Here is a 17,707-nt window from a genome sequence, read left to right as displayed (position 1 = left end):
CTTCTCAGGCTCTGAACATCAGCTCAGGATTATTGAGAAATTGAATATGGACTACACATGGCTGCTGCTGCTGCTGCTGCTCAACCTCAGAGGAGCTATTTGTGCAGTGGTGCAATGGACAGAATTAGATGAAGCAAAGGTAAAGGTGCTTTGTACATTTTAAAACATATATTCACAATTGTATTCATGTCAACAGTAATATATGCATGCATAATACATTAACAGTACTCTTTTCAGTGAGCCTTATTGTCTGCCTCTGCTTCACAGGCCTATTTGAGGCAGTATGGTTACCTGAATGACCCTGCTGATCCACAGGACCCTCATTACCTGGAAGAGGTCATTGAAGCGCTCAGGTAAAACAGACTTATGCCGTTTCAGGGGAAACATGCATAGCTATTATAAGTTAATATCCCTGATACAGTGAAGGAGGATTACATTACATTACATTACGGTCATTTAGCAGACGCTTTTATCCAAAGCGACTTACAATTCAGTATCTATCTACATCTATCTACACACTGTAGACGCAGCTACGGGAGCAATTTTGGGGTTAAGTGTCTTGCTCAAGGACACATTGACATGAGACTAGTAGAGCAGGAGATCGAACCACCGACCCTCTGATTGAAAGGCAGCCCTGCTCTCCACTTAGCCACGGTCACCCTGTAGGATGCGAGCAGCCCTCAATTTGCAGATGTTTGATCACTTTTTGTCTCCAGGGTTTTCCAGGGGGTGAATGATTTGCCACCTACTGGAGAACTAGATGAAGCTACTCTGGAACTGATGAGACAGCCGCGATGTGGCATGGAAGACCCCTTCAACAAGAAATATCACAAATACAGAATAATGGGTGAGTCAAGAAAATAAACTATAGATCTGATAACTTTTTAAACAGCACAGGTTTCAATAAATAGGGCACCAGTGTAAACAATGTTACAAATATTTGTAGCTCTAACTTTGACATCTGTGGGCCATGTTGTCACAGTGTCATGGATCAATATAATGACACTAGAAATAAAAAAAAAGTCAGTATGATATTCAAATTTCCAAAAAAATCATAGCATAGTATCTCAATAAAATGTAAAAAATATCATTCATAGAATGTCATACAAATGTAATAAACAAGTCATTGTATAGTGCATCAAATGTCATAATGTGGTATGCTATGAAATTGTCATTGTACAGTATATTAAAACGTCATAAAAAAGTATGTCATAGAAAATCGTACTATAGTATGTCATGAAATATTCATGGTTCAGTATGTCATTCAAATATTTAAAAGTTATAGTATATTATGCCATAAAAACTAAAAAAGGTAATAATATAGTGTGTAATTAAAATGTCAAAAATATCATAGTAGGTCTACGTCATTAAGGCAATTAAGTTCCATTTCATTCTTATTTTTCATTTCTGCTCTCACTGACAAATATAGAAAACGTTAACTGAAGACAAATAGACGATTTTGTTGTAGTTACTCAGAAAAAAAGGATTCTTCTGTTACAGGTCGATGGAGAAAGAGGAGTCTGACCTACCGCATCTACAACTACACACCTGACATGAAGAAGGTAGAGGTGAAGATGGCCGTCCTCTCTGCCTTCAAGTACTGGAGTGATGTGGCTGCTTTGACCTTCCGAGAGGTTGACTATGGCAGAGCAGACATCAAAATCTCCTTTCATAAGAAAGACGGCTACTGCGCCACCCCATTTGATGGCCGTGGTCAGTTTTTTTATTTAGATATATAGATATAGCTCCTATTGGGCCTACTATCCCCTGAAACACAAACTTAAATTGTTTATTTGTACCACCTGCAGGTCATGTACTCGCCCATGCTGAGTCACCAGAATCTGGTATTGTCCATTTTGATGAGGATGAGTTCTGGACTGAGGGAACATATTATGGTACTAATCTTCGTATTGTGGCTGCCCATGAAATTGGCCACGCCCTCGGCCTGGGCCACTCTCAGTTCAGAAGTGCTCTGATGGCTCCAGTCTATGCTGGTTACCGTGCCAATTTTAGGCTGCATACAGATGATATCAGAGGCATCCAGGTGTTATATGGTGAGTGCATCAAGAAGGCCCACTGGACTAGATCAGAGCTATCAATGTTGTATCAGTACATGTGACTCAACCAGACACTTCATGTGATTGCATGACTTTGAGTCATCGTGTTTTATGTCAAAATAAGGAAGGCATCCTAAAACTTTCTCTGTTTTATAGGTAAACGCATCACCAGCACTTTAGCCAGTCCAACACCTCCAGACAGTCTGTTTCCCACAGAAAGCAGCCACGATACTGAGAACCTCCCTGACCCCTGCACTGCCACATTGGATGCCATCATGTTAGGTAAATTATAGATTAGCTGTTGCTAGAGTATTTACAGTAGAAGCCCCACCTGTGTGCATTGTAGCCCGACTTTACACCAACACGTTTTTTGTCAGACAACAGGATCACAAAATGTGTCACAGAGTACCTCTCTGTATGTTTAATCAGGTCCATGGAGGAAGACCTTTGCTTTCAGTGGTGATTACGTCTGGACGATCTCTGATCTAGGACACAACACCCCGATAAAGATTGACAGGCTGTGGAGAGCCCTCCCTGGAAACCTGAATGCTGTTGTGTACTCTCAAAGAACCAACAAGACATACTTTTTTAAAGGTACAGTTGTCCAATACTTCTGCCATTCGCTCTTTGGTCCATAATTTAAATGTGTGACTATTTATACTGTTTTTGGTCCCAGACAATAAAGTGTGGAGGTATACCATGTTCGTGCTGGACTACGGCTACCCCAAACAGGTCAAACGAATCCCTCCTAATATTGATGCAGCCCTTTACCTGGAGAAGAACAAGAAGTTGGTCTTTATTAAGGTATCAAAACATGTGGCGACATGTAAACATGTCAGTACGTCCTCAGATATTCTTCTTGCAGATATATTTATTTGTTATCTCTTTGCTGTCTTCCTGTGTAGGGTTCAGAGCACTGGCAGTGGGATGAGTTGAAGTACACAGACTTAAGTCTCTACCCCAAACCGCTCTCTATGCTCTTCACTGGAGTGCCGTCCAGTCCGGATGCAGCCTTCACCTGGACCAACGGCAATATCTTCTTCTTTAAGGGGGATGAGTACTGGCGTGTGAATAAGCTGCTGAGGGTTGACAGAGGATACCCACTGAGCAAGAGGGAGCGCTGGATGCGATGCTAGGGGCCAACCATCAGGGGGCAGCATGGATCAAGAGGTCCACGGCAGGGGTGCTGGTTCCACTCCAGAGGCATTGACAACCAGGCAACCTCAACAGCAGTGATTGTACATTTTATCTACCATGAAAAAAAAAAGAACAGAAATAGAGTGGGAATTGATTTTATTTCACTGGATCTGATTTTAACCAAACTACTCCTTCCCTCTGTGGCAGGCAGGTTTTTGTGAGACTTACTCCTTGAGCACATGTGTGTGTTTTTGTGACTTTGAGAATTATGTAAGCTTTTGTATGATCTCAGGGAGAAATCAAGGGAGGCCTTCTGTTTTTCTCTCAAACATATGTGTTGGATTATGTGTGTTAATACTTTCAGTAAGATGTAATATGATGGGAGTGTGCACTTCCTCTTCAGACATTCTGTTTTTAACCAATCACGCAACTCTTTCAAGTTTGTTCACTGTTCTTAAAAAATAAAATGTTACTTAACACTTTCATTATCTTATGACTCACGCTGCTCTGTGAGAAATCATGTGTCATAGATATGTGTCCAGAATTAGTTTTTTCTACAGTTTTCAAGTTAAAATGTAAGATTTTCTACAATTAAACAATTACATTTAATGTTCATTATGATGAAATGCCAGTCTGTCCTGCATTGTGTTGTCTGCAAAAAAACAACCTTTGGAGGCACCATGACAACCCCAACCAGTTACAGAGTAGGAAATCCTCCCCATGACCTATTTATTGCCCATGAAAAGCCTGGTGAGGATTGCTGCCAGTGTTGCTAAGAGCCACAAGAGACCAACGGTGCAATTAATCTGACTCAATCAATGAGTGAAAACTGTTTTTGTATGAAACACATTTATTTATCTTTTCAATTTCTATCAACAAGTATGTACAGAGTCAGGAAACAAGTGCATTGTCCCTGCAAAATTCAAACATCACAATGGATAATTCTTTAAAAATCTACAAATTAACAACAAACATGCTTTGTTTTTTTGTCCTTTTTTAACCCTATCATGTACTTGGTCAATATATAAATTAACTCATAAAAAGTTCACTCCACAAGCATACACAACAGTCTAAATTCTTCACCTACTCTATTCTGACGGGAAATACAAAGTATTATTTTGTACATACATGTATCCATCTGTCATATTTTACTCTCTCACCAAACCAAACTCCATTTAAACAAATACAGTCATTTTGATGAAAATCTTTCACAAATCCTACGAGCACACAGTTAAACAGGTACGACAGTTAATAACAACACTTCATGGCAATGACTAACTTTTTAAGTACAGTACATGTAATGTAAAACAAATTGCTTCGTCACTTCACTACCATAACAGATATACAACTGTTTTTGAGGCTCGTACTTGCTATTTATGTATTTAATACATCATGAAAAAAATGGAGGACCTTACTTTGTTAGCATCTGTTTTTAAGTGTTTCTCTGAGAAACACAGTAGTTGTAGTGGTTATATTATAGCTTTCACCAAACAGGTGACACCTCTCACTTCTCCCCAAAAAGCAGCATTCTCTTTTACCAAACAGTCATTTTTCTCCAAATCAATTTAAGGGCACAATAAACCTTTAGCTGAGGGTATCAGTTTGTTGGTTCTACTCTATGTTAGGAAGAGAAAGTTGAAGAACCAGAGAGCTCTAGGTAGTCCCTTTTGCTCAGACCCTGATGACTGGGGTAGTAGCTGTAAGGGGCGCGGTGGACCCGGTGTCATAGTCCAAGTCGATCATGGTGTGGTTGGCAGTGCCCAGGCTGCTAAGGGAAGTGCCTGTGCCCATCTGTCTGTCCCGCAGACTTTGCAGGTAGCTCTAAGAAGAACAACACATGGACAGATGAGTCAGGTAGCGTCAACTTGACATGGATTTGTTAGGCTCACTGGTATAACTGATGCCATAAAAACAATAATCAGCATCTACAGCACACGCCATGTTGGGTGACACTGACCGGTGCCAGTAGATCCCCAGCGTAACGTTTCACTGGGGTGGGTTTACGGCGGTACGTGCCTTCCTGCCCACCTGCCTGCTGTCGCTTCTTGGCGTCCTTCTCTCGAATTCGCATCAGCTGGACTCTCTTCTGTCTCCGACTGATAACGACTATAAGGAAAAGAGAAAATTAAAAGGCAGCTTCATTAAGCTAGAATTAAACATTTTTATGAAATTGTCATACTCAGCATATGAATTTTTGAGTTATGGCCAAAACGGTGTTTTGAGGTTACATTGACCATGACCTTTTACCAGTTCATCCTCGAGTCAAAGTGGATTTTGAATAGGATGGCTGTGTGGTCACGGCTCCCTTGACCTTATACAACCTAAAATCTAATCGGCTCATCCTTCAGTCCAATGGGATCTTTGATGATTCCATCAAGGTAAGATAGAGGGACAACTTGAAAACTAAATGCCATGGCTTTAGATGTCGTGAAGGTATAAAAAGTCATGGTACAGTATGTAAAAAAAAGTTGTAGGATAGAATCCCTTAAAAAGTAATTAAAACAATCATAGTGCAGTGTGTCATAAAAAGGTAAGAATAAAGTATGACATAAAAATGCCAATAAAAATCCATAGTTTAGAATTTCTTAAAACGTAGTGAAAAGGTAATTGTATAGAACGTCATTAAAGATGTAAAAAAAGTCATAGTATTATATGTCTTAAAAATATCAACAAAAAAGACATATCATAGTATGTTCTAAAAGAGTAAAAAAAATTATTAAAAAATTATAATAAAGTATGTCACAAACATGGCATAGTATGACATTCAAAAATTACATAATATAGTATGACATAAAAAAGTAATAAAAAAAGGTCAGAGTTTATCATAAGAAAAGTAATTTAAAAAGTCATAGTATAGTACGTCATGAAAAATATGATGAAAGGTCATAGTATGAGTGTATCAAAGTCATATTATAGTATGTCAAAAAAAGTCAGAGTATGGTATACTAAGAAAAAGGCATAATATAGTATGCCATAAAAAATCATGTGGCTCGCGGTTCAGGCTGTGTCAGCTTTACATCACCCCTAACCCAGACTTTGCTTCCCAAAGCTGTGAACTTAGTACATGCTGCGCCCTCTCTCCTTCTGTGGGGAGTGACGGAGCCCCCTTTTCCCAGTGCAACTGTTAATCAGGGCGGACTCAAGCAATGTCGGCAACCAACACGACCCGTCTATAAATTACATTTATAATGAAATGAAACATTCTGGCCATTTTGAATGGCTGGCAGCAACAAAGCAGCAGAAGCAACGCTGTCTCCACATAACTCCACACGCGGCGATATCTTGCTTTATAGTTAGATTATTATCATTTGATTAGAACATCGGATGTTACACCACATTTAGCATGTATCAGGCTTGAAAACAATTGATGTCACAAATTGGCCATTTAAGTGACACTCCCACATCGCTGCACAACCCAGGTGCTAATCGCCGCAACACCTGAATTCTTAGAAGTTGGATGAATATGGTCCCTAAATCCCCCCGACAACAGAAGTCAAAGGGTCATGATATTTCCTCCTTACCCTCAGTGTGTGAGAAGCTGTCATCCGTCAGTTTCCACTGGACCAGTACTCCTATGAGGCTGAGGGCAGGCCAGATGCCCAGAATGACCCAGCTGTACCAGCAGAGAGGTGGCCCGGGTGTGAGGCGCAAGCATTCATACACATGTGTGGCCAAAACCAGCATCTCCACAAAGTAATCAGCACACACTGTCATGATAGCTGCCCCGAACACAGCCGTGGAGAACATGGTGAAGAGCTTTTGCCACTGCAGTGTCAGCACAGCAAACAGCATGCCCGCTCCCAGAAGTGAACCCAGTGGGACCCAGACTGTGGTTGGAGTGTAGAACTGCTGAGTGACCAGTAGGGCGGCAAGAGCCAGGAGGAGGCCCAGCAGCAGGCCGGTCATGAAGAGGCCGACGCTTCGCACCAGCATAGTGACCAGACCGCACAGCAGGCCAATACCGAGGCCGATACCCGCACTGGCCTCCACGCTCAGCTGCGTGTCCAGTACATGCTCCTTGTGACACAACAAGAAAATGATGACGGAGCCAAACATCAGACCAGACAGGAACATGACAGCCTTGAAACAGCGGTAACCTAGAAGAGGAGAGACAGGAGAGATCTATGATGAGGAACACCTTCCTTTTTATATGAATATAATGTACACACGGTATAAGCTCCACAAAGTAACTTTGTCAACAGCTACAACTAGAATGTTTTCGTGTCAAATTAAGTAAAAGTGCAGGTTTAGCCAACTTGATTTGATATATTTAAAGGCTGCACTATGGAGTAAATTACAAGCAATTACAATGATTGTTGAGAGTTGCACATGTGCAGTATGCAAGTGATATAACAACCCAATATCGCATACTCGCCAATACCCAATCCAGTATTTTAGGCTGTATCTGATGCATTTATAATACTGGTATGAATATCTGAGCAACTCTCGTTAAAATTCCAAAAACATTCAGTTTTAGCTTCCTTGATTTCAAGGTCTGTGAGCCGGCAGGGATCCTCACCAAAGAAGCAGTAGATGATGCCAAACAGGCAACACATGGAGCAGATGACGGCAGGGATGACATCATACTTCCTCTCTATCTCCAAACTACAGGCGTCAACCTCGGCCGTGCCTGACCCGGCCCCTTCAGAGCTCAGCCCGATGGGATCTGCCATTCTGGCTGAATGCGGGAGGCTCGAGTTCGACACAAGGGTGGAACTTCTGGTGGCGTTATCTCAACCCCATCTGAGCAGGTCTGGTGACTGTAAGAGGAGAGGAAATGTTGGTGGATTACGACAGAATAAAGAGAGTGTGTGATCAACACAGAAAAACTCAAGTACTCCAGGCGTAAATGTGAAGTGTGAAATCTTCAGGTCAACTGTGACTTCTTCGTAGCTTTGCTGTATGTGCAGCTGTCATAGACTCAACACACAAAGCTATGCAACTCTAGATATCCTGTACGAGCATTCACACAAGCAACTCATTCACTCACTATAATCCATGTGCCAGACCCCCAGTCCTTATCTCTGTTCCCCCTCAAGCATTAGGGTCATGGACTCTGACAGTGTTAGGAGGTGGGTCATCTGAGAAGAGTAATTGGATTTACTTTATCAGATTTTAACACAATTTAAAAAAAATCTAACTTTAACTGTCCTTTTAGAATTAAACGGAAAGAGCCATCGAGCAATGTGTTTTGTAAGGAGTTTGGCAACTTTGGTTTCATGCTGAATTAGCTTTTTTATTATTTTATCTTACGTGGCACCCTTGCTTATTAAACATAGACACACATACAGTTATTTGATACATTTATTATGATAACAACTAGTGGACACAGTATATATGTAAAAATGACTGCAGAGCAGAAGATGTTACCCTCCTGTGAAAATCATGTACTTCCAAATTGTTGACTTTTTATTTGTTAGGAACAACCGTGTTTTCAGCTCTGTGAAACGGTTTATTTAGTATAAGAAAGCATTTTCCCAATTCATAATGAAACACGTAATCCTTCGGTTCCGAAAGATTAACTAAACATCATCAGATTTGGTGATACGGGGTTTTCGCTTGACAGCTACAAGCTTATATATTAATGGCATGAACCCCACATTTTTCTATCAAATTGTGTGCAGAACAGTGCTTTAAAACATGTTTTAGCAGTTCTTTCTCATTTTACCGCTGTAATTTCAAGGACCAACTAGTATTCTTGAAAATTGATATATGATATTTAAGCTGGCAGGCCTGTAGAGAGCCACAGAGGGCTGCAGTGGGGCTAAAGGCTTATGGGTGGACTGCTCTTTCTGAGGCTGCTGGCAGGCCTGCTGTATGATCTCACCACAGCTGAGATCCGATTACAGCTCACTCACGTTTTCTACTGGAGACAAACAGTCAGGAACAGGACTCCTGCCTTTATTCCTTACTATTTGCCAGATCTTTCGCTTTCAGCCCTTTCTATCCACTTGCGCTGCTTTAACTGGAACTTCCCCCACCTTAAATTTAATTCATCTTTTACACTGAAATATGCCTAGTTTGTTTTGCCTTTTTCTCAGACACAGGGTAATTTGTATGTCTTTCCTGTGAATAACTTAACATTGAAAAAAAAGAGTACATTGCAAAGTTTTCTTTTCTTCTTTAGTAACTCTCATTTTTTCGGTAACTATCCTCTTCTCTAACTTTTCAAAACAAAACAAGCACTGCTGGAAAGATCTCTATATACAATAAAGACTATAATCTTCACATCAGCCAAAGCCAAATTAAAAGAAAGAACCAAACTCTTTTGTAGGATCATAAAAAACTACACACAGAGGTCTGGGCAGCACTGAAGGAAGAAGGGTTTGAATATGACAGCTGTCTGTGGGGATTTCTATGTGAAGTTCTCATGTTCCTACCATATCTTTTTAGGACACTCAGGTTCAAATCCAAATGTGTAGTATATGTTTTGTGATAGATTGGCTACACCACTTAAGTGAAAAAAGGTAGATTTCAAGCTAATATAATGTAGTTTTATCTTCAAGAATGATTATTTATCACAAAAAGAGTAATTTAATGTCTCTTGTAATCAACATGCAGCATGTCAAATTTGTACAGCTTTGTACCAACATTGGTGGTGGATAAAATAGTAACACATCACATTACACAGTAGCTTATTTTTTTTTACAGTAATTGCTGTAATGGAACACTATAGGAGCAGAGCGGTTATAGCACAGTCTGAAGTCAAAGTTTGAAGAGGTCAAAACTACAGCAACAATTGTAGTTTATATAGAACAACTTTATTGTAAGAACAACACGTTTTGGCTTGTGGCCTTCATCAGGATGCAAGTGGACACTCACAAGATTTTCCCACAACTTCCTCTGAGCGAGCCAGGACTGAATTTTTGGTGGTCGGCATTGAGTTAAATCATGATAATAAGTCAATATATTAGAAAATACTAGTCCAGTCTCCTTCCTTTTACCACATATCATATTTGGTTATTGTTAAATCTTATATTGCAAATGGTAAAACCCTTTTTTGAGGGGTTTACCATGATGGGTGCACTATGTGTGAACTATTTAATATTTCAACACCATTTTAACAGTAATTTACTTAACTCAACAAGCACATCCATGTCTCTGCACATCTTTGCTCATATTACCGCTCCATGATGCACAATGGTGTCCTATGTCTAGCAGGCTTGGAAGTTCTTGCTGCTGTGGGAGAATAGAGCCATTATGGGGCAAAACAAAGACTCTGAGGCCCATGCTGTGACCTCTAGTGGCACTCAGAGGAAACCATGCAGACGGCATAAAGATGGCTGAGAGTACCAAGGAGACTGGTAGATCCCGTGTGTTTGCTGTAAGATGGGTGCCAAGTATTTGCCTTCAGAGGGCTGGTGAGTGATGAAGGGAGGGGTACCTAACTAGAAACAGAGCTATCTATCTTGATGACTGAGCTCACTGGAGCCCCCTAACCTCCCAATGCTTCTTCCTAGCTGAATTTTCAACAAGCTAAAGTTGCCTGGCAACAAATACAATACAAGTCAACAAGACTAAGAGTCTGCAGCCATGCTAGCAGCTCTGTGAGGCTGTACTAACTTAGCTGTCGTTAGATGCTAGCATCAGCATGCTAACATACTCACAGTGATAATGCTAACATGCGGATGTTTTACAAGCAATATTTACCATGTTCACCATCTAAGTTTAGCCTCATGTGGAAATATCCTAATTAGAGCTAAACACAAAGTACAACTCAGGCGGGTGGGAATATCATTTGTCTTTCAGGTTTTTGGTCATAAAGCAAAGGATTGGACAATATTCAGATCAAGTGATAGTGCTAGATGAAAAGTCAGAGGATCAACAAAGTTATTGAAATATATCCTTGAGGGACCTTAAATACCAGTAGTACATTTCATGACAATCCATAAAAACTTCATGACGGCGCTAAAAATATGAGAATTACCAAAGTCGGACGGATTTATCCTCTTGGGACCATAAATGTCGGTACAAAGGAAAATATGGAAATTCATTGAATGGGTGATGGATCAGGCTCACCGGTCGATCGGGGTTAAAAAGTTTGCAGAATATTTCATTTCCAGCATGGATTAGCTTGACCAGTAGAGGTTTGAAAAGCATTTACTTGGACTCCAATGGCAAGACAAGAAAAAAAGCAAACGGCCTCCAGAAATATCACTTACAGTATAGCAGTGGGAACAGTGCATTGACACACAACAAGCATCAGTTTCAGATGAGCTATTGGAATAGTATGTTGCTCTTGGGGAAAAAAAAAAAACCTGCCCAAGAGTATACACCCCCTGAACAAACACTGCAGGGGGCTGAGCAGCACAGATTTGAGTGCTCAGCTGCTGAGAAACAGGCAGGACCGACTACAAGTTCCCCACATAGCTAATTTGGGTGTGTTTGATCAAGGGGTGTGTGTGTGTGTGTGTGTGTGTGTGTGTGTGTGTGATCACACCCTAGGATTCTGCAAGTGCTCCTCCAATTTGACGACCACAGCTGAGAAGCTGAAAACCTGTAGTTTTATGACCTGGCTGTCTGACAACTTCACTTGGAAGACTCCACCAAGGGTGTGAGATGCACCCGAGTCTGCACTCTGCAGTTGCAGCCATAAATTATGGCACCTTCAGCAGAACACCCCAACCAGCTGAAAGACTGATCGGGTCTAGACAACAGGAACCAAGCTAACTGTCACGGTGGGGCTCATTAAAGCAGATGCCATATTGTGCTAAGCATAAAACTGGATAACGTGGATAAATGTATGCTCGTCATCCCAATAACATCTGCTTTCACTCAGAATCAGATGGAGCAAGACATCATGTCGGCCGCTATTGAGCTTCCTGTCTCTCCACAGCAGGAAGCTCAGGACCAGATGAGGAAGTGGAACATCAGCTTTCAGCAGGAACTGACCCTTATGTCTGTGACACAGTGCAGACAGGAACAAGAAGTTGGATCACTAACACTGAAACATGAATCTGGGAAACACAACGCAGCTACCTAGGGATCTGCACTGCTACGAAAGTTAGCGTAGTCAATACAAACAACTGGACCTGAGCAATTTGGTCGTCTTAGGAAACAGCAACCTTGCAATATGATGAAAACAAGCGTGTAATCTGTCTGGCTCGCAGGCTAATCTACGCATAACACTTGCCATTGTATCCCTGCTTACGTGATTGAAACTATTTCAGCACAGAGTTTGTGCTTGGTGTGCTGTAACGACTTGTATAATGAACAAAGCACCACATGATAGTTAGTTTCAATTTTTCCAGACATCTCATGCTCAGAGGTTTCGTAATTTCATGTTGATATACGCTCAGTCTGAGCTCCATGCAGCCATATTCAAACCAAAATGATGGACTGATCACGAATGTGCAAAAATGAAGACATCTATGCAGACATATCAATCAATACCTGCCAGTACTGTCACATTCCTGTTCAGATTTATCCTTCCCCACTCACACTTCATTACAACTATAAACTTCATTACTCAAACACACACACAAATAAATAAATACAAGCTATAACTCTAGAGTAGTGCGATGGGTATTTGTGACTACAATTTCCCAAATTGTGAATTTGATGCAAAATGACTTGCCTCCCAAAGCTGACTCAGTTCAACCAACCAACTCTATTTTAGAATTCCAACACCTTCTTGATCACCGCCCAGATAGTATGGCTTCTGACCACAATAATGGTCACTTGTGACAGTATTTCATTAGTATCTAACTTATTTTTCCCTCATAATCTCTCAATCTCATGCCTGACTTTAGTCTTAACAATAGAGGCCTTTCAACATAAAAATGCAGAGAGCTACTTATAGAGATCAGAAACATAATAAGTAGCCTTTTGAAGAGTCACATGTCGATGGTTGCATGAATGTATACTGTACATCAGAAATACACATGGTCATTAACATAGCTAGGACTAATATCCATACACCAAGTAAACACTCTGTGCTGCAGTAAGTTGTGATCCAGCAGCAGAGGAAGGAGCGTACAGTGTGTGCAGCAAGGAGGGGCGGTTCCACAACACTCTATTAGGGTTTGTGGTAGAGAGCAGCATTTAGTAGGCGGTGTGGCGGAGTCTGATGTCCATATGTTAGTGAAAGCATGACAGAGTGGCACTGTGTATGAGATAATATATGCTTCTGATGAACACTAGGTTAGTGTAGAGCACCAGTGTCCCTGAGCAAGACACCAACGCTCTACCAGTTCAAGTTGTGTTCTGTATGAAGTCGAGCTGGGGAATAATGATATTATTATGGCGTCTATTGAAACTTTGTTTGGCTCTTATCAAACATGTGTTTTTATTTCTTTTCAAAGGGAGTTTGTTTGCAAGAAACAAATTTACTGAAGCAGACTGCCAAAGTAAATCAAATAGGCCACTTATTGAGTGATGAGACTTTGTAGATAGGTTTGCTATAGGGGCAGAAAGGGGAGTCAGGACACAGTAGCGGTCCAGACCTCCATGCAGTGCCTATATATGTCTGCAGCTCTATCATTTAGAGCAGCCATTTAAACCTCTTTGTCAAATTCCACTCAACAATAATTGTACCTCCTACAGCGATCTCACGAGCCTAAAATATCATGTGTGCCCGTCATTTTCCAGGCCAATTCAATGCCCCTCTCATGTCTTAACTATAACCAATGTTTAAGTGCTATAAGTAGCACATGGGTGGATGTTTCAAAATAACTGGTATCAGTTTGTATGTGGTTTCCATGTGACAATGGGTCTTTTCTTGCACCCAGGAATCCCTCGTCTCTAAGTCTAACAACAAACTCCTGCTCAGCCATGTTCAGTTAGGCCTCTTTAGTTTATTAACACAGAAAGACAGCATTGATTGCATTTGCTGATAATAGCAATTACACCTTTGATTGGGTCATTTCAAAATATATTTAATTAGCTACCTTTTACCACATTAAAAACAACAAGGACATAAAAAAAAGAATTGATGCACTTTCCAAGAAGAGAAAGCACAACAGTCTCCATATAAGATTAACCACAGCAATGAGTCTGTGTATTATACAGCACAGCTCTTTCTTAATGAGTTCTTATTTACCATGACATGCTTGGAGTCATTCCTCATATATATGCCCATGTGCAGTGCATAAAGACGGATGCAGGAGGCTTAAACATGTGGCCTGACAGAGCTTGAGAGCTAACCCAACAATTCTGAAGACTTGTGAGGTAAACTCACCTAAATAATAATTATTTACTTGTTGTTGAGTAATAATTGTGTTTTAAAGTACTGGGAAAAAGTTAATCTTTTTCAGCTGGCACAACTGCTGAAAGTAAAACTAGAAGTTCCCCAAATTTGTAATATGGGCTCTCAAACAGCTTTAGCCAAAGACATTTATTTCATAATGTACACTAAAAAGTATGAATTGTTTTACTTTATACTACAAAACACAGAGTTTACCAATGCAGCAATCTACGGTTTGGAACGGAAGATACAGCAAGGGCCAGCAAGCCAATACCTTAATAAGAAGAATAAGCCTTATCCTATGGCCCTGTTGTCTTAAGGGGGGAAAGACTGCTTGTGTTTTAAGAAGGAAGCATATCCAAACACATTAGCCTAACTTGAAATTAAAGTTTGTTCACATAAAAAAGGGAATTCCTGCTTTGCTGTGCGGGTCAGCTGTTCTCACTGTGCACACTCTATCCCCAACAACACTCTGCAACGTTTCAATAACGTTGAGGTGTTTTTAATCGCTGAAGATAAGAGACATGAGCATGCTGTTAACACATTTGAATACCAAATACAAGACAAAAAATGACATCATTGTGTCCGTGCTAATAAAAAAGAAAAGGCACCATGCAAACATGTGCAGTCTAACCTTGCTCTTCATGCCTCCTTTCCTGCCTTCTCTCTTTCCTCAAAGCAGGGAAGGGTTTCCTCTCTGCCTTTTTTCAAAGGGACAAAACCATCTGGTGCAGGCTGACAGAGTAGGTCGAGTAGATGGGGGGGCGGGGGTGCACTAAGGGGGGTGTAACTACAGACTGCACTCCCCAGTAAAGACAGGACCTGTAGGCTATCATCACACAGCCCAAAAACCCCACGGGCACTCCCACCCTGGATCACACAGCAGAACCACAGGGCTTCTTGCACGCTATGGGCCAGAAGGCACATGACATGTTCGCCTCCCAAGAGGAGGGATGTCCCTATATAGTTATATACATATGTATAGGCACTATGGGCGTTATAAAGAAATACAAGTTCTATTCCTCCCAGTGTTCAGACTTCTGTTGTTATACATAACATATAACTAGATGTAAATAAATGAAATCTGTATTGATTATTCATTTTTGTTTAAAGCTGCAAGCCACTTACCATCTTCCACCAGCACAACTAGAACTAATTTAAAACCCAGAGTTGTCAGTCAGTACTGATTAAAGCACAGTACATGAGGATTTTGGTCTAAATGTAAGGTTCAGTGCACACCGATAATGCCGTTATTATGCTGGATCATTATGTCTGGATGAAGGGTAAATAGCATTATGCGCCTCAAGTGTAGAAATGGTTTAAAAGGGGGAGCAGCCGTGGAAGCCGCCAGGTTTATTACAAACATTTGCAGCTGATCAGTCAGGATCTGGGGGGCCATCACTCAACTATTATCATTCATCATCGGTAATGAAGTAAAGTGAGCGGCTATTGTTTCCAAGATTACACCGGAGTTAACTGAATTCAAACGTCCCACTGGCAGAGAGCTAAAGAAACAGACAGCCAATGACCGGGGTTTAAAAAAGAAGAGTCGCCTCATTAAGTAATTAGACATCTGCAACACAAAATATTCATATTTTTTAATGAAAGTGATTTAAAAAACTTACCGATTAGTCTTGTGTGTTCCACAGTTGGCCCTGTCAAACAGGAAAAACACCCCACCATGCACGAACACAAAAGCGGCGGCAGGGTACCAGGGAAAACCGGTTTTCTCTCAACTTCTCCTCAGGCTCTTTTTAAACTCACGGGCTGCACTAAACCGACAACAACGACATCGTTTTGTTCCTATCCCTGCCTCATGGAAACGTTTCAAAAAACGCCAACCTAGCTGTGACCGCAGTAGATCTGAGGACGGTTAGTTAGTTTTCATTCTCCGCGGTGCCTCAGTCAGTCACACAACTTTGTATCCAAATTAACCGTTGGAGTTCCGTCTGTGACTCACAACCAAACTACTACAAGTCCGACCCTTCTTGTCTGGAAAATCTTACCGATCCTCCCTCACACACCTCCCCTCTCTCCGCGTCTCTCCGCTGAACTAAACGGCACTTTAAAAAAACAAAAGGAGAAAAAGTTTTTCGCTCCAAGGCAATCCCCCTTTCTATCTCCATCCAGCGTCGTCGGTTGGGCCGTTGGAAGAGTCTGGAGGGCGGGGAGGGGTGATGGGTGAGGGGGGGCCACAGACGAGGCCCGAGCTTAATGAGCCAGCTTTACCTGACCTCCTGTGATTAACTCACTCAATTAACAGAATACATACTAATGAACTGATAGGAGTCACAGACGTACATATACACCAAACTGTTAACCTTGCCCCCCCTCCAACTCCCTATATGACAACAAAGAAATCTTTGCCCACACTGGCTAAACTTTGTCTTTAATTAAGGATTGGTTGAAAGTGCTAGCTATAACAGCACCACTTTTTAATAAAGCACTATTTGTAAAGGGTTCATACTTGTAATTAATGGCTTTAATAATAACAACTATTAATGTTTTATAGGGCAAAAACCAACATGAACACATTTTGGGTTGCCAGGTTGTGTTTGTTTGGTGTCTATCTTCCTCAAGCAGCACTCTGGTTTTACATTGATAGTTGATAGCTATTACAAATTAGAACTACAGAGTGATTCCACTAAATGTATTTAATTTCGCCAAGATAATCCACTCAGTATCAATACAGTATTACTCATTATTAAGTTTTGTTAATAATGTTTGCAGTCAGCTATCAGAAAGTGAGAAACCTTTGTCCTATATCAGTAATCATCCCATATTAACATTTATAACTGCCAACTTGATGACACTCATTATGTTTTAATGACAGGACTATTAAGATAATTTTTTACTGTCTGACAACTCCAAAGTTATCCTCTTAGATGGCTTATAACTGATCCATAATTTAACCATGAGGAAAATACAAGTTTTAAATCTTTTTTTAAAGGGTGTCTTTTTTAGAACGTGGTAAAAACATGAAATACACAGACAAGTTGTATATATTACAGGCTAACTAATTATTTTCTTCTTTTGAATTCACATAGTTACACACTGAAGATGGTTGGGTATTTGCTGTGTTTAGATTAACAACTGTTGACATAAGACCCTGTGGAATGGATTGTGTTGGTACATTCAGAAGGAATGAGCTACAGCTGTGAGGCTGAGACTGTAGGAGCACTTCACTTGCACCACAGGGTCAACCGGAGGAGGTGGTTGCACGTGTGTGAGCCAGGGAGTTGTATTTTTATAGCGACGACCATAGACTGCATGGCCACCTCACTAACAGTTGAACAGCTATACCCACAGGTGTTCATTGTTTACCATG

The 17,707-nt window shown here is 40.9% G+C and overlaps 2 protein-coding genes across 4 annotated transcripts; one reads left to right on the top strand and one right to left on the bottom strand.

Moving 5' to 3' along the window:
* mmp19 (matrix metallopeptidase 19) lies at positions 1-3,639 on the top strand. Its single transcript, XM_068720262.1, has 9 exons — positions 1-139; positions 268-353; positions 717-847; positions 1,501-1,713; positions 1,809-2,054; positions 2,214-2,339; positions 2,487-2,651; positions 2,734-2,861; positions 2,963-3,639. The coding sequence occupies exons 1-9, from the start codon at positions 47-49 to the stop codon at positions 3,191-3,193; spliced, it is 1,419 nt and encodes a 472-aa protein (XP_068576363.1). The 5' UTR covers positions 1-46; the 3' UTR covers positions 3,194-3,639.
* Positions 3,640-4,032: 393 nt separating this feature from the next.
* Positions 4,033-16,499, bottom strand: LOC137879666 (transmembrane protein 198-like). 3 transcript variants are annotated; one of them, XM_068720565.1, is made up of 5 exons: positions 16,005-16,494; positions 7,714-7,954; positions 6,716-7,291; positions 5,152-5,300; positions 4,033-5,015 (listed from the first exon to the last, which is right to left on the bottom strand). In XM_068720565.1, the coding sequence occupies exons 2-5, from the start codon at positions 7,865-7,867 to the stop codon at positions 4,866-4,868; spliced, it is 1,029 nt and encodes a 342-aa protein (XP_068576666.1). In that variant the 5' UTR covers positions 7,868-7,954; positions 16,005-16,494; the 3' UTR covers positions 4,033-4,865. The 3 variants fall into 3 exon arrangements, with proteins under 3 accessions (XP_068576666.1, XP_068576667.1, XP_068576668.1); XM_068720566.1 differs by having other exon boundaries at positions 4,879-5,015; positions 5,211-5,300; positions 16,005-16,499; XM_068720567.1 differs by having other exon boundaries at positions 4,879-5,015; positions 5,223-5,300; positions 16,005-16,499.
* Between the last annotated feature and the right edge of the window lie 1,208 nt (positions 16,500-17,707).

The sequence above is a fragment of the Cebidichthys violaceus genome, unplaced genomic scaffold (genome assembly GCF_023349555.1).
Source record: "Cebidichthys violaceus isolate CVI_PGR_0920_01 unplaced genomic scaffold, fCebVio1.0.p SCAF_25, whole genome shotgun sequence".
NCBI classification, from domain to species: domain Eukaryota; kingdom Metazoa; phylum Chordata; class Actinopteri; order Perciformes; family Stichaeidae; genus Cebidichthys; species Cebidichthys violaceus.
This window is presented reverse-complemented; position numbering and strand designations above follow the sequence as displayed.